The sequence below is a fragment of the Heteronotia binoei genome, chromosome 3, assembly GCF_032191835.1.
Source record: "Heteronotia binoei isolate CCM8104 ecotype False Entrance Well chromosome 3, APGP_CSIRO_Hbin_v1, whole genome shotgun sequence".
NCBI classification, from domain to species: domain Eukaryota; kingdom Metazoa; phylum Chordata; class Lepidosauria; order Squamata; family Gekkonidae; genus Heteronotia; species Heteronotia binoei.
In genome coordinates, this window is record NC_083225.1 from 55,517,618 (window position 1) to 55,543,087 (window position 25,470).

Here is a 25,470-nt window from a genome sequence, read left to right on the forward strand (position 1 = left end):
CACACTGGCACAGTATCAAGGACAGGAAGTGTAGCCCAGAGGCCCCAATCTATGCCCCAATCTATTTGTTGGCTCACTTACCAGGCCCTTAGAAAACCAGGTCATCAAACAGGGGTTGAATATTGCTTCAGGCAAATCTTAAAGTGAGACAGAACCAGGGCCTGCCCTGCCACTAGGCAAACTTGGTGATTGTCCAGGGTGCTGGCCTTCTGGAGTCACTGAATCAGGCCCCCCCACCCAACGTGACTCAGTGACCTGAGCAATTACAAGTTTTGTGCTTTTCATTTTTCCCACAATTTGTGTTTTTTTTTAATGGTTATTAGTGTGGAGGGGAGGCAGAAACTAAGCCTTGCCTAGGGTGCCAGATATTCTAGGGCCACCCCTGGACAGAACACAGATTATCCACTCAGTCTCTCAGTGAGAAAGGTGGGCTATGAATGTTATTATTAACAACAACTTCCATGAGTTTCATTGTATAGAAGAAACAAGAGCCAGTGTAGTGTGGTGACAAGAGTATGTCAGACTAGAAGCTAGAGATCCAGGTTTGAATCCTCTTCCCTATCTTACAAGTTTGCTAGGTGACCTCAGGATTGTTACATACTCAATCTAACCCACCTCACATGGCTGCTGATGTGACAATCAAATGGAGATGATCTTGAAAGCTGCTCTGGGGAAAAAAGCTAGAGAATAAATCACACAAAAAAGAACAAATCACCTACAGAATCTGATTACTTTTTAAAACTCTCACTAGTCATTACGCATGTACCTGTGCAACAAAAGCTCCACAGCTGCTTTTCTTAGGGAAAAACAGCTTCAGTAAGAGCCAGTTTACAGTGCAAAAGGGGGTGGGAAGAAGTGCTTCACTCTTTTCCCATTTTCATTGCAATCGTCACTTCCAAAATGCTTCCCCCTCTTGGGTTCCAAATATGTGCTTGAAAAAGTTGTGTTTAATGGGCAATAGGATTCCCTGAACATGAGGCCAAAAAGCATATTTGGAAGTTCTCAGAATAAGAGAATGCCACACATCTCCACTAGCATAAAACTAGCTCTTAAAGAAGTTCTATATGAACAAAGAGGTTCTTGGCTCATCGCCAGAAGATGCAGCTTTGTGAAGCAAGAATGGGATAAATCGCCCAGAGCGACATCAGCAACGTTTACAAGTTAAATATAGAAGCCTGTATTCCCAAACCATGGCCAACCTAACTCCACACCTGTGTGGGATCTTGATTTCTGGGGGGGGGGGGACTTATTACTGAATGGCTTCCCATCCAAGCTTTCTCCTCTTCATCCTAATCTTGATAGGAATGATCATTCCAAATAAGTGGAGCATCAAAAGGAAAGATAAAAGAGCAAGAGATGAAAGGTGAGAGATTACCAAGAATGTATCTTTTTCATCTTTCTTCTGGCCTCACCCTGACACTGAAACCATTCAAGAACTGGAGAAACCTATGAGGAAAAAAACAGACAAAGGGGGTGGTAGGATGGACTGCCCCATTTGACTCGTGCAAGTCTTATTCTCACATGCTGAGCAACAGTCTAACATACTCTTTATTCTTTATACCCATATTCTTTATTTTACCCACAGTTACTTATTCCTGCTGTTTAATATGAAAATGGCCCTCTGTCACCTTGACTTTAGATATAACTAACCAGCTTTTAAAAATATATTTTGTTGCACAGAACAATTAATATACAGACACTGGAGCATCAATCAAGTCGACAGAAGAACCATCAAATTAGATAGCAACAGAGGGAGTAATAATCTGAAAACTGGAGGGGAAAGGACTAGTAGCAGTAACACCACAACTGGAACTCATATTCTGCCTACCCCCAAAGCTCTTTGAAATGAGATTGTTTTGAATCACCAACCAAGAATTTCCATCTTACTCTCATCTGTCTTCAAGGCACTTCAAGTGTGCCAGAAACAAGAAAAATGGATGTGGCATGGAAGGCCACACAGAGAAAACAAGTTCTTGTGTGACAAGACTAGAAAACCATGTCTTGTATAACCACTAAGGTGGCCATTCACCAGGTGGAGTCAGGAGATCTCCCAGAATTACAACTGATCTCTAGACTACATAGATCAGATCCCCTGGAGAAAATGGCTACTTTGGAAGGTGAACTCTTATGACATTATACCTCACTCAGGCCCCACTTCCTCTCCAAACTGCACTCTCCTAAAGTTCTACCCCCAAGTTCTCGGCCAGGAATTACCAACCTGGAGTAACCATACCTCTGATGGTGGGAAACAATTATTAGAGCCTTTCTGATGACTTAATTGAATGTCTAGGTTCATATGAAGAAGAGAAAACCAGAAATTTAAACTGGGTCCAAAGCTAGAACTTGATTTATCTGATCAAAAGATTACAGTGGCTGTATGATTCCAGGCTGTAGGTCACTTGCTTGTAGCCCTGGTTCAAATGGTGCACACTTCACTCTCATAAATCAGGTAAAAAGCTCTTTATTGATATCGAGAAGGCAAGAACAGATCACATGCCCGTGCTAGCTGGGCAAAGAAAATTGGAGTGCCTTTGGAAATTTACAAACAAGTTAAAAACCAAATAAATCCAGACTGGAAGGGCAGGAGGACTTCCTGCCTCCATCAGACACATGTGATGATAAAAAGCTTTTCTCTCTCTCCCCCCTCCCTTTATCTTGGAAGCCAAGAAAAGGAGTTGACCCACTGGCTTCCTTTGCCTCCTCCAGCCAAGCTGTTAATTAGGATGACTCAGCAGCTCTGGCAAACTAAAAACTGGACAGTTCCTGCCAAAACTTAGGTCTGTAACTAGCTTTAATGTATTAGCTGGCTCTAAGCTGATCTCTTCCTTACAGTGGCTTATCCTTGCAAGTGACCTGTCAGACAAATTATGGACCAGTATTTTCAAGAAAAGTCCACATAGTTTAATACAATAATTTCTCAGTGTGCAAATACTTAAATCCAGAAACTGCACCAAGGAGAGACAAGACAAATCTTTCTACAAACCTGTGAAAAGCTCCAAATTTGCTGAAAATCTAGAATCTTAAAAAAATGCAATGGATGATAAATCCCCCCCCAAAATGATAAAGGAGCACCTTTAAGAAACTGATGCTGCTGGTAGCCACTCCTAGGTGACCACAAATATTGCTAGCCTTCAAGCCTTGTTTGCAGTAAGGAAAATGCAGGGGGAGGGGCCAGGCTCAACAACAGCCACTGGATTACATGCTTCCATGCAATTTGTATAATTAACACAGGCTGCTTGCTACTGTTCATCAGTAACCACATCACAAAAACCTGTGTGGTGTAATAGTTAAGAGTTCCAAACAAGGATTTGGGAAAAATGGGTCCAGAAAAGAGAAGGAAATAGAGAAAGGTGAGAATGGGTAGCACAGAACAAGCACACAATGGACATTATTCACAAACACATCCAGCAGCTTCATGTAAATGTTATGTGTCATGGGAGACTGGATGAAAGACTGGGGCACCTCCCTAGGCCAAAGGCTACAGGGAGGACCAGCACCTTACTGGCATTATCTTTCAACCCTACATTTTAGGAATGATTAAAACCACTGCAGAACATTATCTTCCAACACTAACTCATCAAGAGTACAGTCACTGTTGATATTAAGAGCTGCTGAGAAGACCCAACAGGGACGCCCAGGTATAGTGTGTTTAGTCTGTAGGAATCAAGAGAAGATTTCTTTATGACAGCCTCCTTTAACACTGTGGGTACTTCCTGTTAAGCTAAGGAAGGCATTCGAGACTTCTGCCCCCCAGTGGCAGCTCTAAACAGGAAAGAAGGACAAGAGTCAAGCATACAGACTTAGGTCCCACCTTTCCAGATATCTTGGCCATATCCTGGTGTTGCAAAAACTTAAAGTATCCATGAAAATAGGACAAACCAGGATTCCCAATTAAATGCACACTTTTTTCTAAAGCCAGAATGTCCATGATCAACTTTATTTGCAAAGTACTTAACACGCTGGTCACAGTGAACCATCAAGACCTCAACACAAAGTGACTTGAAACAGCCCACAGACCAAGTCTTAATATGGGCTGTAGCCTGTGCTTAACTGGATTCAGCACATGTCTTCCACCAACATTATCCTGCCATCCTTTTAGTTTTATTGCCTTCAGTTCCTCTGTAACCTACACAGCTAATCAGGTTCTCGCCATCGCAAAAGAGTTCCTAAAAGAGACCATATTACTCATCCACTCCATTTCCCCATTCCACATGCCAACTCAGCTTTCAACCCATTTGATTCTTCCTGGGAAGGATTTATAAAAACATCCCACATATATAGCAACAATGCTTTTCATTTGCACAGGCACTTCTTCCTCACTCCCTGGTCGCTATGCATAGGTGAAAGGATTTTGCTCCCCTATTCTCAGGTCGCTCATTTCATGCTGGACTCCTAAGAACAGAAGGAGCAACGTAACCACCCTTCTCAGGTGTCCATGTAAAATAAGATTACCGGGGTGGCAGATGTATGGTAGAGAGAGTAAACCAATGGTACCTCTTGCTACATTTGCCATGCACAAACAGAAAAGATAACTGTATAAGTAAAGATGTCTAGAGTAGATGCTTCATTTTATCTTATTAAAGTTGGGGCCTGGAGAAGTAGGATGACAACAGTTACAGTGACAGTGGGATGAGTGGCCACAAGGGATACAGGCTTGTTTTATCCTTCTCCCTTTTTCAAATGGCACACCAAGCACATTGCCACTGATGTTCCTGTAATGAACTATTTCTTAGCAATCTTTAATGACTGAAATGAAAGGCACAAGGAGTTCAAAATATATAAGAGATTAATTTAAAACCAAATGCAAATCAAGAGATGAAAAATTTAAAATATTGACTGACTACAGTTTAATTATGAAACATATCTCCTACCAATCCGTTAAACAATGTCAGTTTGCACCACAATATTTTGCATACCCATAATTTGACTACTTCCTTTTCACTGCTTAGCAACTTCTACAGAAATAACTGTAAACGCCCGTACTTCTTAAAATACTATTTGATGCAAAAGAGGTGGCATTGAGCAAGCATAGCAGCTCCCATATTAAATGGCTGAAAGTGTCTCACTTTCACTGTATTTGTATTTGTAAATGTAAATATAAATTAACTATTTCAGAAATAAGTAGGAAGTGAAACCTCTTACAGCCAATTTTGCATATTTCTGTCTATTCCAAAACTAAACTAATTCATACACATTAGCTGGCAGTTTACTTGGATAATTTAAATAACCTAACATTTATATTATGCTGACAACGCAAAGATATACGTTTTAATTAAAATTTGAGCAGCGATGAGAGAGACAGACAGAGACAATGGGAACCAAAGCAGCTTATGTAGTTTTCCTTTGGTGTAGTGGTTAAGTGTGCAGAATCTTATCTGGGAAACTGGGTTTGATTCCCCATTCTTCCACTTGCAGCTGCTGGAATGGCCTTGGGTTAGCCATAGCTCTCGCAAGAGTTGTCCTTGAAACTGCAGCTTCTGTGAGAGCTCTCTCAGCCCCACCTACCTCACAGGGTATCTGTTGTGGTGGAAGAAGATAAAGGAGACTGTAAGCAGCTCTGAGACTCTGATTGAGAGAGAAGGGCGGGGTATAAATCTATGCTCCTCCTCCATTTTATCCAGACAACAACCCTATGAGGTAGCTTAGGCTGAGAGTGTGTGTGACTGGCCCAAGATCACCAGCATGCTTCCATGGCAGAGTTTCCCACATCCTAGTCTAACACTTTAACCACTACACTACACTGGCAGGTATAACTTAACAGAGAAAGTAGAAGACCCCAAATTGGTCACCAGCTCCAGGATGATTGTGCAGGTTCCATGGCCAAAACTAAAAGGCATGAATAAATCCTAGCCAGGTGAGACAAACCACAACTCCGTGCTATTTGCAACTGAAACTAAGGAGTCAAGTGCACCTTTAAGATAAACAAAATTTTATTCAGAACATCAGTGCTCCAAGTACACTTCATCAGATGAAGAATCAGGTGCAGTGGGCAACGCAACATATAGCTGGTAGGCAGTTTTTGGAAATGCAAAATGGCACATATTTAAGATCCAATGACAGAATAGTAAAATTAACAAACTGAGCAAACCTTTGATCTGGGCAGCATGAGTATGAGAAAGCAATAAAACAGTAATATGTCAAAATGTGAGAATGTATGTCAATTACTCAATTATATAAGTCCGGGTCAAAAAGAGAACATTATTTTTCCATTCAACTACCTTTTAACATCTAACATACATATAGTTTGCCATTAGAAGAAAAATACATTAAAATATAGTGGAAGATGCGTTCGGTATACATAATGAGATAAACAGCCAATATCCCTATTTGAGTATGTTAATACAGCTAAAAGAGAAATACATTGGATAGTGTACATAACTTAGAAAGTAATGCTACATGTTTGAAAACTGGCTACTAACCTCAGAATGATGATGGAAGTTACAGTGCCCAAAAGGAAGGGAATTTGAATGCTCTGAACAATTTAATCCTCATTAAAGACAACATGTAATAATAGAACTTTTAAGCAACCTATCATTTGTGTCTAGGAAGTTGCTGGATGATACATTCCCAGCCAGACCTACCTCACAAGGCTCTTCTGATGATAAAATGGAGGACAGGAGAACAATGCGACTTTGGATCCCCACTGGAATAGGCTTCAGAGCAGGGTTTGTAAGAACCCAGGTTCTTGCTGCGGAAGCGGAATGGCTGATTTCAGACCAGTCACAGACTTTCAGCCTAATCTACCTCACAGGGTTGTTGTGCAGATCAAAAGGGGAGATGAGAATGATGTAAGCTGCTTTGGCCCCCACTGTGGAGAAAAACTGTGCTTTTCCTAGGTAGACCCTGCAGGGAGGGGGGGAGGAGATGGAAAGCTGAAGTCAGAGGGGCAGATAAAGGCAGGTTGATGGTTGGCTGGGAAGGAGATGGAGTTGCCAGCTCCAGGTCTTGGAGATCTGAGGGGTGGAGCCTGGAAAGGATGCGTTTTGGGAAGGGGTGGGATATCTGACAGATACAATGCCACAGACTCCACCCTCCAAACCAGCCATTCCCTCCTGGGGAACCACTATTGCCAATCTCCAGGTGAGGGCCAGTGATCACTCGGAATTACAACTGATTTCCAGATGGCAGAGATCAGCTCCCCTGAAGAAAATGGCTGTTCTGCAGGGTGGACTCTGTGTCATTATACCCTGCTGAGGTAACTTCCCTCCAGCTTTGGTCCACACTGTGAAGGAAGACTGTGCTTTTCCAAGGTAGAGGCTGCAGGGACAGAGGGAGCAGATGGGAAGCTGAAAAACCTCAGCTTGAGACCCTGGAGAGCCGCTGCCCGTCTGAGAAGACAATACTGACTTTGATGGACCAAGGGTCTGATTCAGTATAAGGCAGCTTCATATGTTCATATGAAGTCAGATCAATTTCCTTACAGAAAATGGCCACATTGAGGCACATACTGTAACATAACCCTGCCAGGCCAAAAAAAAAAGCAGATCACACCACCAGCACACACTGATGCTAAACACAAGGCAGAAGATGGCAGGAAAAGGCATTAACAACACACTGCAGACAAAAGGAATGCTGAGCTTCAGTCTCTGCATGATGTCATGTGATGACACCACAGCAAATTGACCCTGAGTGCCCAAGGCTGGGGTACTTGCCCAAAGCCTCTATCTAGAGCTCACTGTATTTATTTCCACAATGGGCCTTATTCCTAGTCTATAATAATGTGACAGGGTGGGACTGCCACAGACCAACAAATAAGAAAATAGATATGTGGGCTGCTAGGCAAAAAAGAACAAAAGGAAAATCCTGTGCATGAGGGAGGGAAGAGGGTGAGATCACCATAGCTAGTTTACTTCCAACCTGGAGAAAGGAAATTTAGCCAATACGGGAGTGCTCAGACTTTCCTGCACTTCAGATGGTTAGTGAAAGCTGAAGGTAGGAGACTGCTTGCAGTGTGCTCTACAGTCAGTATAGAATACAGCTGCTTCTTGTAACCTACTGACATAATTTTTGTTCTGTTCAGGCAATTCAGCAGAACAACTTATTGGAAACCGCTTTCCTAGTACCACAGGGGAGCTACGGATTAGAACTCACAAGGTACATTTGAGAAGGGCTCAGGAGTTTTTGGCATTAAGGCATGCTAGCCAACCAGGAAAAATATATATATTCACCCATCTACTTCTCCAATAGCACATAATCCCTTCTAACCATAGGCCTAGAATTTCTTCTCCAAATAAATACAAACTTGTTACAGTGTTGATATGTTCTAAAAATACCTCAGCGCAACTGAACTGGTCAAAACCACCTTTAGGTCATTATCTTCCAAATGTACAATTTCCCCTACCACCACTACTGTCCAATAACTGACTAGTCAGAGTATGACCTATTTCCATCTGCAGATATGCAATTGTCCAATGGTTATTCTGCACACCGGATCTAATTAAGTTCAATTAACCACACATTTCTCCCATTCTGGAGATGTAACTATATAAAGTATTTACATGGCTCCTTTGAAAACAAACTGTCAGTTACAGATGCAATGGACTTGTAGAAAAGCCACTGTTAACTCTTTTACAAAACGCCACCTCATCAGAGAAGGTGTAAGCCACAGGCAGGAGATATTAAAGTTGCTAGATATAAACTTTTGCATTTTGACATCATTCTCTACACAATGTAGCCCACATTTGCAATAAGCATTCGATAATTATGGTACAAGCAGAAAATAAGAGTTAACTCTGTGTAGTACAGTAGAAATGCCTATAGACAAGCAAAGAGTTTACTGTTGCCACACTGGTCAGTAATTGCTGAACCGTAGAACCAATTAGCTGTGCCCCAGCAAATCAAACAACAGCACTGATAAACTCTATATAAGAAGTTCCTTTCACCTGCCTGGCAGAAGGCAGCACAATATCTTAGAGCAGCATACCATATCAGTGGCTTCAAGTTAACCCCTCCTGTTTGCTTAAAACACATCCATTTTATTCCAAACTATGGACTCTTCTGTAACTTCCTCTAATTCAGTGTGGGTATTTCATTACCTCCACAGGTATTTCAACATGATTATAAGGTGGTAGGTAGAATCAAACCCATGGTAAATTTATCTCCACCAACTACTGCCACATCGTCTTGCAAAATTTCACTAATAGCTGAGCAATTTTATACAAAAGTCCTAAGTGGAGTTACATCCTCCTAAGCACAGACTTCAATGGACTTATAAGGATATATGTCCACTGTAAGTTTATCATATGATAACATCCGCTTAATATGACTATGCTAATTAGCTTAGATAAGGCTAATTATATCTATAAAATGTACAATAATTTTTTCTAGCAGACACTATAAAGTATTCAAAACTTCAATTATAGCTGAAGAACTCTAAAAAACTGCTGTAGTTCACACAACACAAAATGAATACATCATAAAAAGCATCTTACCTTTTCTGCTGATATGTACCGAGGCCAATAGTTGTCTCAGTCTAAAAAGAACAAAAAAAATGTGAACTTCAGTATCAAAGAGTAATAAAGACCTTTACCATTAAAGTAATCCTGAGTAGGAAGTATGGCTGCCAGGTCCGTGTTGGAAAATACCTGAAGACTTTGGGGGTGGGTCTGGAAGAGGGCGGGGTTTGGGGAGGGGAGGGGCCTTGGAATGGTACAAAGCCATAGAGCCCTCCCTTCAAAGCAGCCATTTTCTCCAGGGGAGCTGATCTCAGACAGCTAGAAATCAGCTGTAAAAGCAAGAGATCTCCAGGTCCCACTTGGAGACTGGCAACCCTAGTAGGAAGTCAAGGTGAGTCCTAAATTGCCACCTATACAGGGGAATTCTTGGCTTCATGGAATATCTGCCATTATCTGATAATAGTGAAACAACAGGCAGGTAAGTGATTTGCATGCTAGCCTTAGCTCACAGAAGTAAACTCTCCAAAGGTCTTCAATTTGCACTAGCCTAAGACACATTTTTTCCAAAATTAACTTGTGCACAGAAATGCAAGTAACACAGCCAGTATTTAACATGGACAAAGAACTTCTACAACAGGAACCCAAGGGTTGGATCATTTTCCATCAGCTGGACTGACCCCTGCCTTCCAGTTCAGGCAACAGCACCTACAACCATCTAAAAGCTGCTGCTGGTGGGGGGGGGGGTCACTGGATCCTTGCAGATAAAAAGCCACCAGGGGCTGGCGAATCATACAATCATTAGAATTTTACATTTTAAAAAAATGTAATAAGACAGGTTACATTAGCTGTATCTAGCAAAGAAGTTATGAAGCAGTTAATTATCTCATTGTATGTTATGAACAAAATATCATTAGTTCTATGCCCGGAAATTGTTTGTTGGTTTTCAGACATTAAACTAGGAAAGTCAATTATCAAGCAGAAGCTTAAGTAAAAAGATACATAATTAATCCTTGATGTGTGCTTCCATCACATTTCATGCACCAAGTAGACATGTGACAATGACACAATTAACTGCCTTTTAAAATCAGTGAATCAAGAGAGAACAAAGCAATCTGAATAGTCTATCAGCATAATTGAGTTATTACGCAGCTAAGCCATAGGCAAATGTGATATGACACTTTCTATAATTACTCGTCTCTAAATGCCTGTGTTATCATAAACTACTGATATGCAAATACACTAGAAAAAAAATCTTGCAGCTGGAAACAGCCAAGTAGTCAGTAGAGATCTAGTAATATGAAAAGTAATTTGAGACAAGCTCAGATAATAACTTCTCAAACAGACTGATTGTTGGCAGACAAAATTTTGCTCCCAGCTATTACTGCAAGGGATTCCACATCTGCTTGCTGATTAAAGTGTTGAAGGAAATACCCTGCTCCAGGTAACAAAATTGACCTTTGCATTGGCTGAAAGGCTTAAAGGAAAATGAATCCAGAGAATTAACCTCCTTTAAAAACAAAACTTCTTACATGTGAGGGAAAATGCCATCTTGGTTATCAAACACCACGTATTTTGCAGCACTGGTATTTTAGGACAAAGTTAACATCTTCCTAGTAACAAACTCTTGAATAGCTGGAGATGCAGCAGTTGTCCATTATGAATGATAGTATGGCTCTAAGAAGCTTCAGTGTAAACACACAAACTGAATACTAGATTTATGCAGAAAACTATCTACCGTATTCCCAAAATGGGATTATGGTTTTACAAGACCAAAACAACGCAAGTCAGTAAGTATTCTTCCGCACTGTGACAGGTGGGTGCCTTGATTTGATCCACTCAGGGAACAAAACTAAGAACATTATCCTGGGAATAAGCCTTACTGAATAAAATGGGAATTGCTTACAGGTAAACTTGTTCAGGACTGCACCCTAAGGTTGTAGTCATATGCACCCTTACTTGAGCTTCAGCCCAACTAAATTTAGTAGGATTTAATTTCCAGGAAAACATACATAGCGGCAGTAGTAAATAAGCCCACCAAATTAAGCTAGCTAATTCCACATGAACATGCTGAGGCTACCTATTACTCAGAACTACCTATTACTCAGTAGCCAAGATGGGTCACTTGATGCACCCATGTAAGCTACACGTTTTTGTCATTATGAACACTGGGAAGAAAGCCTATTCATTGTGCCATCACTGCTACCATGAGTCAGAATTAAAGTAGATATAAGAATTATGTTAGAATACCAGAAATGGAAAACTTATTATCTGCTTCAATAGCTCTTCTGCATCTTTGTTTTGGAGGGCTTGTTGGTACCTCAAGCCCAGAAATGTGCCGTTCCTACAGAAACGTATCTTCAAATGCAAAATTCTTTCAAATGTGACCTACTCAGATTACTCCCAGGTGTCAATTGTATAAGACTACATCTGCCATAATGATGACAAATGACAGTGCGCAAGTCTAAATTAAGAAATTCCAAAAAAACCCCAAACCAGTAAACTTGGCCCTTAGCCCAGAACCATGACTAAACTGCAGCTTGAATACCTGTCAACATTACCCGCTTTTTCATATACAACTGTCATACTGCTAGATTCCAAACTCCTCACAGATGTTATGAATGCCACAGTCTCATTATGTAAAACCAAAACATTTTACATAATATGCTCTATAAGTACGATTACGCACACAGACTCCTACACAGCTGTGCCTGGTAATTTTGGATAAAAGCTCAGAAAGCTTGCTTAAAAGCATACAGAACATATGTGGCTCAAACACTATATAAACTGCCCTTGAAAAATTCCCCAGCCCATTTTACAATTTCCAACTTTGGCATCCACTGAATATGTCAGTTTCTGCTGTGTTCTATTCATACTAAATTAACAAAAACTATGGAGCTAGAATGCTGAGATTACCTACTTTAGCTACTACTGAAATTGAATGAGAAAATGTTGCTGGAGACCATGACCATGCAAGTTTAGTTACCTGAGCCTTTTCAGCTACATTCCTGGTAATTTCACCAGATTCACAACTGACATTTCAAGAACTACACTGTGTACATCAGTTTAGGGGAAGAGGATATATCTTGGTGGCAGCGTGCAGGTTTTGAATACAGAAGATTATGCTTTGTATAAAGTCTCAATATCTCATGAAAGGAGACATAGCAAGCGACAGAAAAGATTTTTTTGGCCAGTCACAATAGACATTACTAAGCTAGACAGACTAATTGCCAGGCAAGGCAGCTTGATATGTTTAGATGTACTCATTAAAAGCACGTTAGCTTGCCTTTTACACAACAAACTAGTGCCTAGTCTTCTCCCCCATCCATATGCCTCCAGTGCTCTTGGCGTTTGTGTACTATAAATACACAAAGGGTAACATGGAAACAAAATAACAAGGAGGACAATAAAACCATATTAACTCTGAATCTGACATACTTGAATAAACTCCTTCCTATTCTAATAAAGAAATGGATAAGAATGTACTGAAGTTGGGTAATTAAAACATTCAGTAACCATAAAGTGATCTCAGGTGAATATTTAATGAGCAATCATATGAATAGTATGGTATGCCCCAAGAATGCCCCTCAAGTGGTGACTGTGACATGCTGAAGACACAACTACACTATATAATCACTTGATAATCACTCTTTTTGCACTAAAGATTCAGAAGCTCCGTAATGTACAAGAAAGAATGGATTTAACTTTGGGGAGGGGGTTAGATTAGGAAGCGACAGCCCTAAATCATTATTTACTTTCAAATCTGCAACAGTATCATAGAATCACAGAGCTGGAAGGGACCTCCAGAGTCATCTAGTCCAACCCCCTGAACAATGCAGGAAACTCATAAATACCTTCCCCATGCACATACATCCTCAGTGACCCCTTGCTCCATGTCCAGAAGATGACAAAAACTGGCCTGGAGAAAAATTGCTGACTGGCCCTAAAATGTCAATGTAAAAAAGGGCCACAAGAACTTAGCACTCATGCAACCCTTCCCACCTTCTTTCTCATGATTTGCCCAATTCAGAAAACCAGCATTGCTGTCAGATGACCATCTAGCCTCTGCTCAAAAACCTCAAGGAAGGAGATCCCACCACAGCCCAAGGAAGTCTGTTCCACAGAGGAACCACTCTGTCAAGAAGTTCTTCCTAATGTTTAGCCGTAAACCCTTTTAATTTAATTTCAACCCGTTGGTTCTGGTCCAACCTTCTGGGGCAACAGAAAACAATTCTGCACCATCTTCTATATGACAGCCCTTCAACCTTTCCTCATAGCACTTGGTCTCCAGACCCCTCACCATCTTCAATGCCCTCCTCTGGACACGTTCCAGCTTGTCTATGAACACTATAACAACAGTGAGGCAACAGTAACTTCATTGTTTGCTATGTTACAAATAGGGTGCGGAAGAGTATTTATTTAATCTAAATATCAGCTCCACTTTAAAGCAGAAAAGCACTTTTAAACACTATCTTGCAAATTACAAATTGTGTTATGGGTCATACCAGCCCTTTCTTCTTTTTTCATCTCATAAACCACACTCACCCCAAACCACTAGTTTATTGACCTATATAAAATCAATGTTGAAAAGGGCAACTAAGAATGTGAGAGGAAAGGTGGAAAAAAAACAGCAAGCAATAAAGTTGTTTTTTACCTCCCAAGGCTACTTTTATCTTTTAAGGCTGACCACAGAAGTTGCGTAACAAAGACCTATAGTGCCAGGAATGCACTTGAGAAATGTTAGATGAGGAAAACCTACTACTACACTATAGTAGGGAAGCCTTTTGACACAGGTTGACCTTGTTCATTAGAAATGTCAAACTTAGCCAACCAGTGTGCAGAGAGACCTAGTGATGCTTTATCAAGAGCAGATTACAGATTAAATAATGAACACGGCGAAGTACAAAGATCAGAACAGAATAGATGAGGGAATTAGATTTTACTTGCAGACCTGATGTTGCATTTTTTTCTTAATCAATAACATATTGCAGAGACTACAGATGGCTACAGTACTGGCTAGGGCATGTGGCGCTCCAGGCAGGCTCCCTGCTTGCTGCCTCCCCCCACTGCCTTCACCTGCCCTCCGCAGCACTGCAACACAGCACCACATTCCATCGCCCCCACCCCAGTGCAACCAGAGGAGTGCCGCAATGAGGCTCAGCCCTACCCACTTCAACAAGGCCCGGCTTCTTCTATGTTCTTTGAAGAGCACACTGGAGGAGGCTTCTTCCCCCTCACTTCCAGAACCAGAAGTGAGGGGGGAGTGAACTTCCTCCAACACATTCTTCAAAGAACTTAGAAGAAGCCCAGGGCCTGTCAAAGAGGGTAGGGCCGTGACTTGTTGCGGCGTTCCTCTGATTGTGCTTGTGGGGGGGTCGGAGTGCAGCGCTGCGGAAGGAAGGGAGGGGGCAGGCGGCAGTGGTGGTGGCAGCAGGGGTGGGGGGAGAGGCATTTGTCTTGTTCATGGGGGAGCCCAATTCAGCACCCCCCCTCCCAGTGCCGTAGGCAAATTACTAGTTTGCCTAGTGGGCAAGGTGGCCCTGAATGGCTACAACTGAATTACTGCATATGTAAACAATAAAGATCAGCATATTTGGGTTTATGAAAAATATTTACCTGTAATAAGCCTCCTTCATCAAAGCGTAAAACTTCTATTATGCTATCTGACTGGATGAAAGCTGTGAAAGAAGAGAGATATAAATAAATTAAATGTTTGTCAAATTGATTAGTGTAATTAATTTAGCAGGAATTACAATACTGTAATCCAACATTTTTCCATGCCAGGTAACTGAATCAAAATGAACAAATCAACTGTAAAACTTAAAACTAACTGAAGTAGTAAGAACTCTGCTCGATCAGGTCAACTATCCACCTAGCCAGAGCTAAACAGAGGATATTGGTCAGATGCCTCTGGGAAGCCTATAAGCACAGCATGAATGCAATAACCCTTAGCTCTGAATGGGGAGGTTCCACAGAGACATCATGGCCTGAAACTGCTGACAGCCTTTTCCGCAACAATTTTATAAACCTTTTAAAAGCCATTTAAGTTTGTAGCTGGATAGCTTGTGATAGTGAATTCTGTATACTGTGTGGTGTATTAAAATATTTTTCCAAATTTTTTCAATCTACTTCAGATCAATTTCACTGAGTGAACTCCAAGTACTAGAATAATGAGTAGAAAAATATCCTGTTTCCATACTATCCATAATTTTTATAAACCTACCAGTTCGTTTTAAACTAAAGATCCCCTGTTATTACTTGAGCTGGTAGGCTTTCCTGGGTCTAGCACCTCATGCAAGTGACTGACCACCCCATCTACCCATCATCCACATCCCTCTTCACTCAGCAGACTGGGTTTCAGAGGTTTTGCTAAAGCTGCCACCATCAATGGCAGAGATGCCACTCAGAAAACTCCTCTCTTTCTGGGCATAAGAGAGATTTGAACATCAGTAGAAGTATTTCGTTCATTCCATTTTAATATGGTCAATGACCAGCACAAATCAGAACAAGTTAACAAAAGCTAAAAGACAAAAATAAAATACTTACAAAATATTTGAGTATTGCTTAAAATAACAATAGAGGAATAGAGTATATAAAATAATAATTAAAATTTAGCTTCAGAACATTATATCTTTGTAGACTTTACAAGCAATTGAAAAAAACTTTGCAGATGGACCTGTAATCTGTGGATTGACACCAAAAGAAACTTCCTACTGAACAGTCCTAGTGAACAACAAGACATCTGCTCGCAAGGGAACTGATCCCAGGGAGCTCAGGAGGACTGTGTAAGCAGTAAAGATACTTTCACAACAAAATGGCTGGAGGGGGGCAGCTGCAAGGCAGTTTAAGCAAAAGCAGGACTTTTTCTTTTAGCAGGAATGGCTTGGTATCAGGGGTGGCTTGGTATCAGGGGTGTGTGGCCTAATATGCAAATGAGTTCCTGCTGTGTGAAAATGGTGACATCAAGGTGCAAATGAGTTCCTGCTGTGCTTTTTCTACAAAAAAACCTCTGGGCAAAAGGATGGCATGTAGGTGAAGAGAAAGCAAATAAAATACAAAACCTTAACATTTCTGTGTAGACCAGTGGTTCCCAAAGTGGGCAGTACCACCCCCTTGAGGTGATTAGCAGGGGTGTCAAACTCATTTGTTATGAGGGCTGGGTCTGACATAAATGAGACCATGCTGGGTCGGGCTGGGCCATGTGTGCACCTATTTAAAATTTTTAAAGGACACAAACACGATTAAAGATTTTTTTTAAAAAAAACCCCTTAAAATAGAACATGCTTAAAATATTAGCACTTGTTGGTTTTAAAGGTGCTTTCTTTGTATTTCTCTCATGGGATCCAGGGAACTGGACAAAGGAAGCTCTGGTTCTTTCCCTCCTTCCCCAAGGGACCAGGAGGAAGAGGAACCTCAACCAATGGAGAAAATTTAGGTTTTGCTCTGTAGCTCCTGTGCAATTGAGCAAGCCTTGTAAACCAAGCTGAGATGCAGAAGGAAGAATAGAGAGGGAGAAGGAAGCAGACAAGAGCCTGTTGCTCAGGGGCCTGATAGGAGCCCTCTGGAGGCTCAATTTGGCTCTCCGGCTGCACGTTTGACACCCCTGACCTAGGGGGTGCTGGTGGCAGGGGCCTTTCACTGAATTATGTACTTATTTATGATTGACCAGGCTATGGCTCTATGTTGGCATATTTCATTCCAAGTTTCTGTTTCTTCATAGAGCTGAAATCTTTTGAAAAGTATTGGAATTTTTAGTAACTATGCCACCAGAACTCTAGTCAGACCAGTATATTGCATTTTTAAAAACTGTCTTTACATGTGCTTTTCTCTGTCGTTTTTGCTATGAAATCCTGAGACTATATTCCTCTTGGCAACAATTCAGCGCAAAGATGCATGGATGAAATGGCTAAAAATGCAGGAGATACATTATGCAGGATACTAAGGACAATAGAATTTGCTTTACAGCTGGATAAGTCAAATTTACTGGGCAATGAATCTTTGCTTCTCACTTCTGTATGCTTTACAAAAGATGAAAGTTTAGTTCAAGAGTTATTTGCAAGGCAACTAAGAACAGATACTAAAGGGGAGTCAATATTTCAAGTTGCTGAGTACTTCTACAAAGACAAGGACATTCTGCTTAATAACATATTTGCTTGTTCAACTGATGGAGAACCATAAGTGACTGGTCACTACCATGTGTTGCTTACTCAAAAAAAGCAGTACCAAGTGTCATTCATCACCATATCTGGATGCAAAAAACCTCATCTGTACAAGTCATTACATGCTGTCATTACTGCAGTGAATAAAATTAAAGCCCATGCTGCCAATAATCCACTGTTCCGGGAGTGCCGTGTGGAGAATGATGGAAGATTTTGAAAGTTTTGTTGCTTCATACAGAAATCTATTCACTATGAAAAGGCAACTTTGTGAGATGCTTTTACAAGCTTTAATTGTTGTGGAGGGCTTTTTTTAGAAGACATGACTGCTTTGCTCAGTGATGAACTCAACAAGATCAGGCATGACACTGCTTATTTATCAGAACTGTTTGCAAAGTTCAATGAAATGAATCTGCAATTGCAAGGTAATGAGACCAATCTTATTAAGGCCAAATCACTATGCTTTTTTCAAAGAACTCTATTCAAATGAAAGATAGGCCATCGCAAGTTATGAAATATAGGCCATCGCAAGTTTCCAAGTTTGTCTGAGCTAGATACAAGATGATGAACTGCATGTTTTTTCTGACCATTTGGGTATACTGTGTCAAGGTATGTCTGAGCTATTTGAGGTTCTTTTTTCCATGGAAATTTCAGATTGGTTGATAAATCCTTTTTCAGATACTGAGGAAGATGTGGCAGTGGAGTAAGAACTGAGCTGAAGCAAATGTTTAAGAAATTGTACCAAGCATTTTGATTACAGAAGCAAACTTCTGATCACTATCCTGCACTATGGGCAGCGGTTAAGAAGCTCCTTGTTGCATTTCAAATATCATATTTTAGAGAGGTCATCCAATTTCTCTCCCAGCAAAGATTTATTAAATCTAGTGATTTAAGACTCCTGTTGACTTTAAAACCAGACATTGGAAAACTGGTATCATTTTGTCATCCAAGTCTACCCATTGCGTTAAGAAATTACTGTATTTTAGTTACTACATGTAGTACCTAAGATTTTTGTTAAATGTCTACCAGACTTTGAAAAGCAGGTATCACTGGATCAGGTCCATCAATTTTGTTGTACTAAATCAAAACATATTAATTGGACTGCAAATAAACATGACCATTTTCTATGTTTTCTCTGGCTTCACGGCATTTTCCCTTCAAACCAGCCTGAAGTGTTAAATTTCCTATAAGAGCATGCTGAAAGTGGGTTTACAAACAATGTGAACAGAAAAGTGCAGATTTTTCATATACCCTCCTGTCCACATCTTGTGCAATTTCCTCTTTCATTTCCCCTCATGCCCACCATTTCCTCCACTCCCCGCCCCCCCTTTTTGTTAACAACCTACCACTTTGACAGAAAAATGCTCTGGCAGGAGGTGGCAGATACAGGCACTGGAGGAAATGGAAGAAAGAAAAAAGAATCTCCACTGCCTCAACATTCACAGTGGCAGTGAGAACACAAAATCATCCCCACAGAGAAGCAACTGAAATTTGACTTTCCCAGGCAGTTTTCCATTCACATATACATCAATTTGATAGTGCTGTGGTTATTATTTCCAAATACTCTGGCCATATTTTTAAGCAATCCTGGGCACCACAGTATTAAATTAAGGATCATCTCCTCTTCTTGTCAGCCCACTTGTTCTATATAGTCATATATTGTATCTAACAGTTGTCTCCCTGTCTTCATAAGAATTATTTGAAATCAGTCATCACTACATTTTATTATGTTTATTACATGTTTTATATGACTGTGTTGTATACCACCCTGAGCCTGGTCCCACCAGGGAGGGCAATTAATAAATTTAATAAATAAATATTTCAGTTACCTCCCTTATTCAATTTAAAATCATTTGAAGGTGGTAGTGGGGGTTGGGAATTTTGTTTGTGTGTGTGTCTGTGTCTGCATGCATGCATGGAAGTTATGGCAACTTCTGGCAACCCCTACTGGGGCATGGAGGACATTCAGAGAAGTGGCTTAATACAGCCTGCCTCTGCCTCCTAATCCTGGTATTCCAAGGAGGTCTCCCATCCAAGTACTTGGCCAGGGTTGGCCCTGCTTAGATTCCAAGATCAGGCTTGCCTGGGCTATCCAGGTCAGGGCAAAATAACTTGAGTTTTCATCAAAGGTAAAGGTAGTCCCCTGTGCAAGCACCAGTCGTTTCTAACTCTGGGGTAATGCTGCTTTCACATTTTCATGGCAGACTTCTTATGGGGTGGTTTGCCATTGCCTTCCCCAGTCATTTATACTTTATCCCCAGCAAGCTGGGTACTCATTTTACTGATCATGGAAGGCTGAGTCAACCATGAGCTGGCTACCTTAACCCAGCTTCCACCGGGATCGAACTCCGGTCATGAGCAGAGCTTGGACTGCAGTACTGCAGCTTACCACTCTGTGCCACAGGGCTCTTGGAGTTTTCATTAGGGGATAACTAATCTATACAACTATAAAAGGTAAAGGTAGTCCCCTGTGCAAGCACCAGTTGTTTCTGACTCTGGAGTGATGTCACATCACAACGTTTTCACAGCAGACTTTTCACAGGAGGTTGAATGTTTTTCCCCTAAGATTTTAAATTACTGCACACAATCCATACATAAAACACCGCTATCGCCACACAAGCAACTATGTTCTTGTTTAAATGTACATTTTGCACTTTATATTTAGGGAAAACTCATATCCATTGGTTTGTCACTGTTCCAACTTTCTTACTGCAAGTTCCCTTTTTGTTCATTTGACTCTGATTATTTATTGGCTATTTATCATCTGCCCTGTCCTCAGTTTAGGTGTAGAACACTTGTATCATCCAATCCAAACTTTTCCTTACGCCAGTTTAGAGGCCCATCTTTTAGCCAGGTTTAGTTTCTTCCAAACAGCTCCCCAAACTTGCATCTAAAGTCTTTCTAATCATCTGATCTACACAAGACCTGATCCACTGTAACTGCAGTTCTGGCTGTGCAAGGAAGAGCTATCATTTCTGTAAATGCTTTCTTGCAGGTACTGGACTTTACCTAAACCTGCTTTCCAGGAACTGACAATTATTATCCAGCATCATTGGTTCTTATGTGTACCAGGACTCACTATTTAGTAAGTGCACAACATCTGCAACCTTCATACCAGGCAGGAAAACCATAATGTAGTCCACATGTAAAATAGATCTATCATCACCATGATCAAATCTACAAGGGCTCCCACTCCTAAAAATATCTTTGCAGTGAGACTCTACAGATGCATCCCTAGAGAGAAGGAATGTGTCTATGATGCTCTCCAGCCACACAAGACAATGCTGAAAATGGCTGTAATTCAAGGTGTGAGACCAGCTTCTATGGCAACTTGCTGGCTGGCTAAGTCTGCAAATGAACTTCTACAGTTCAGGTATATAAAAAGAATACCAGCTCACATTGCAGTTGAAAAGTTGCAAACAAACGATTACCTTTCTGCCTTTGACCTCATCAGCTGTGAGATGGTAGTACTAAATGGCTGCCTGTGTAGATTTTGCATAGCATTTTTAGAGTTTGATACCTGCTGCATAGTACCCAGATGTGAATTTGTACTTGTACAGGCAGATATTCTTATGTATGGCATACATCCATGATGGAACAAGTCATTGTGACTAACTCCACCCCAAGAAAGAAGCCTTTTGAAACTGGCTCCAGCTGGTGGATGCTGACACTCTGGTCTAAATAAAGCAGATCTTTCAATGCTGAAGTCTGCCCAGCCCTGCTTTACAGTGCCTCTGCTCCAATATACCATACTGTTGTTGCCAGCATTCAATGAGTGGCTACCCCCCTTTTTTTTAAAATAAGAGAGGGAGGTTACTTCATAATCCTAGGATACCTGATCAGGAATCTGGCCCACTCTAGGGCATTTAAATTTAGCATTTGGCCTACAAATGAGAATTAAATTTTAATGTAAAATCTGATACTATTCAACACCTTTAAAACTTGAAGGTATTCAACCTGTGTAATTTGGCCCTTAGAACACAGTGCCGTCTACATTTAGGTTTTACAATGTGGATTTCTAAATTAAGTTTTCAGCCCATTAGATGTGTCCTGAATTTTATTAGGTTCTGAAAGAACCAAATCCTACTATAAGAGGCTAAACTCATCTACTATTAATAAGCTTCAAACTCTTCTCAAATGCTACACCACAGGAAGCAGTCATTAAGAGTCCAGTTCCAGTCTAGCATCTGTTAAAGTACATAAGGGTCATGTTCCTTCAATAAACAATGTTTTAAAAGTTGCAAGTGGACTTAATAAACTTTCTAAATAGGTTATCCTTGGATTGGCTTACAATTGGAAAGGATGTTTCATCGTAAGTAAAACAGCACTTAGCTAGCATCATATTCTCACATTATCTTATTAGCACATTATTAATGTGGCTCTCTGCTCAAAGAGAGAATAATGGGAAGTTCACAGCTATCCTTTGTTCTTCAAAAGCTTATCTAAACAGCAGCCTTAAAGTGCCACCTAGATACCTTGAGGCTTTCAAATATGGGTGCAATTTGAAATCTGAAGTTTGCCTTAACCCTGTTTGTTGATTTTGGAGGTGGTGTTACTGTAGTCAATCAAATACAAGCTGGACAATGCCAGAAACAAGTCATTTTGTTCAGGCTGAGAATCTGTAAATTACTGATCTAGTCTGGACAGTAAACAACTGCTTAACAGTTGACATGCTTACGGCTAAATGACCTATGAACATCCATCAACCCAAGACCAGTGACTGTAGCTCTTCTTTCCATTCTGCTTCTAGTATAGGGGTCTCCAACTTTGCTAACCCTGCAGGCACCACCAACATCAAATGGGCTGCTTGGTGTGTGTGTGTGTGGGGGGGGGGGAATCACATAAACACTGGGAGGTTCTAAGCCAAATGCCCTGTGATGAGAGCAGCTATTTGCAAACAGGCATTCTATGGAGGTCCAGAAATTATGCCTCCTGCCTCAACGATACCATAGAGAAAAGTCAGTATTAGCACTTTGCTTTAGGTAAATATTACATTGGGGAAAGAGCAGGTGAGCACCAGAATAAATGCCAGGGGCAAAACATATGGGGAAATTGCTCCTACTTCTGCTAAACAGCACATTAGCTTGCTGTAATCCAGTTAGTTTTTACATTAGTTTTATATGGAAGATGCAAAATATTGTACATGCACTTTCTAGTTGCTATGTCTTCACAATTAATTTTCTTCTCAGGTTGGTGAATGGCTTCAGTTTTATCAAATATCTTCACAATATAAACAACTGTGAAGAGTAGGCAAAAAATTGTTTTTACTCTCAGAATTGAGCAACACATCCATTCACAGACAAAAAAGGATTAGTGGAATCCTGAGACTAGTCCAAAGCGTCATTATTTTCTTTAAGGACTGCAAGCAGCAAGTTCAAACAAGCTAACAGCAACTGGCTGAACTGTTAAAGGAAAAGAGCAGGGTAAGTTAGAACTCTCCCTAATCCAGGGCAAGTGAATTCTGACTCAGGCCAATACATACAAGTAGCAATTTACCAATTCAGTTTGAAAATAGAAGTGCACAAAAAACACCCACACCCACATTTAGTAAGTACAAAAGAGAGAAGAACCTGTCCTTTTATATCAGTTTTCTCTTTATGAAACTATAGTACTAACCTGTGCGGATACAAGAATCATACTGAAACACAAGTAACTGCTGTGATCAGAACAAAAATTTATTCAGAAGCCAGATGCACAGTGCCTACATCAAGAGCATGGGGAGATCAAATCCCACCCCACCATTATCCAATCAATAACCAGATTCCACTACTACCATCAGCTTCAGCACTCTTTCAAAAATGCTGCAATACCGATTTTTTTTTAAACCCACCACATAAAACCACAAACTGAGTGTTCTCTGACACAAGAAAAGTGTTCCTTAAAGTCTCAGATAAGAACATACCCAAACTTGTAGGAAAGAGTGCATTGCATTAAAACTATGAAAAACTGAGGCCACCCCATTTCATAATGAAACCACAAGTATTTACAACTCAGCAACTTCCTATCATTCAACATATGCACAAAATAAGCCAGTTTTTTAAAAAGAAAATCAAAATGCAGCTATCTGTCATGGCCTCAATTAATTGCACATTTCCATGTGCAACCTTACACCTTTCTCCCTTCAACCTTACACTTAATAACACAAGTTTTACATCATCCAAACATCCCATTTACTCCTCTTGAATCTTCTGAGAGCAGCAATTTTTGTTGTCTTGCACTATGACACTAGAGGAGCTTTTTTTTTTTTTTAATGAGAGCTCCTGGAAAAAGTCATATTTACCAAAGTACTGAGGTTCAAATAAAGGCAGACTAATAATGTCCTCTCTATGTTGACAACCAGTTAAAAACACTAATGTATTTTCAAATATGCGTTTCTTTACAATAAGTGGGAGACAAAGTTCCTCTGCTGCAAAGGTAGGGTGGGGGTGTAATAATTTCTACTAGCTCCTCCTTCCAACTACAGCCTCATATGTTACACCTCCTTCCTATTTTGGGTGGATCTTCTTCAGGGAAATGTAGGGGGCTGCAGGAGGAAAGTTCTGTTCCACAGGCTGTGCAGAGCTCACAAATATTTGGATCTAACTCAATATTTATGCACCATATTTTTGTTAAGTTCTCACATCATTCAACAGAATGAAACTGAACAGCTAAACCATCCCAGTTTTATCACTCTCATCAGCTTTCCCTTCTGCTGTCTTTGTCAACAAGAGATCAGACCTCAGCAAGCAGATGGTATCAAAACTTTCTAGCCCCTGCTAACTTCCGGTGGCTTTCAGAAGAACTCTCCAGCCTTCTTGCTGCCTCACTCAAGTCCACATAATAGTCACCAGAATATTATTACCAAGCATCAAATGGTACATGGTTTGTGTCCAAGGCTAAGATGAAACCTTTTAATGATACATTAGCACATAAACCAAACGGACCATGGGCTAATTTCTTTAAATATGACCAGGGTGGGATTCTAGCAGGAGCTCCTTTGCAAGTCAGCTTTGTAAGCTCTTGGAGGATTGGCTACATCAGGGATGTGTGGTCTAATATGCAAAGGAGCTCCTGCTAGAATTCCACCCCTGAATATGACGCTGCTCTCCGATATCATTCTGGTTAAGTTACTGAATGCAAATCATTGATCTTGCAGCATCCCAGTTTCAGAACTTTCTAGAAACTGTTTCGTCAAGCCTTAACCTGTCCTTGTGCTTCAGAAAGATATCCCTCTATTAACCAGACATCATACTCCATCAGGAGGGCAACAACCTCCACTCAAATAGATAGGCTGTCTATTACAGTAAGAGGAAGAAGCACAGTAACACTGGACTCTGACTTGCTGGATGCCCACTTCTTCCCTGCCTCCAAACACATCAAGTTGTAAGGCCCTTCCTACCTTAGATATTACAAACAAAGCCTTCAGCTCCCCACCACCACGGAACTGTCAAAAATTAGTGTGCCACTATTCTCAACCCCCTACCCCATGGTCCACTTTCTGCTATACTGCTCTCACTTGCAAACAAGGGCATTAACTAGTGTCACGACAGATCACTAGAATTGTTCAGGCAAACTGTACCTATTATTCTACAGCAGGGGTCCTCAAACTATGGCCCGCGGGCCAGATGCGGCCTGCTGAGGACGTTTATGCGGCCCGCCGGGTTATGGCAAAATCAGACCGGAAGTGATGTTCGACTTAAACTTGCGTTAGCAACGCACACTTCCGGCACTGGGCTGAGGCGGCGGAGACAGGGTGTGAGGTGATACCGAGGTGAGGTGAGTTCCCAGGCCGGGGTGTGTGGTGTGGGGAAGGGAGAGAGATGCAGAAGACGGAGAACTGACGGCCTGCGGCCTTGTACAATAACGGCAGTCTGGCCCTCCAACAGTCTGAGGGACAGTGAACTGGCCCCCTATTTAAAAAGTTTGAGGACCCCTGTTCTACA

The 25,470-nt window shown here is 41.0% G+C and overlaps 1 protein-coding gene across 3 annotated transcripts in view; it reads right to left on the reverse strand.

Annotated features, from left to right (window-relative positions):
- The window catches only part of TMEM131 (transmembrane protein 131), a 271,084-nt gene that overhangs the window by 233,169 nt on the left and 12,445 nt on the right, over positions 1 to 25,470 (reverse strand). For all 3 annotated transcript variants that reach the window (XR_009555179.1, XM_060233851.1, XM_060233850.1), the window contains exons 2-3: positions 15,009 to 15,070; positions 9,432 to 9,472 (exon numbers count right to left, since the gene is read on the reverse strand). Coding sequence is in view for 2 of the 3 variants with exons in the window: in XM_060233851.1 (XP_060089834.1) it covers positions 9,432 to 9,472; positions 15,009 to 15,070 (103 nt within the window). In the remaining variant the exon portion in view is untranslated. The remainder of the gene's footprint in view (positions 1 to 9,431; positions 9,473 to 15,008; positions 15,071 to 25,470) is intronic.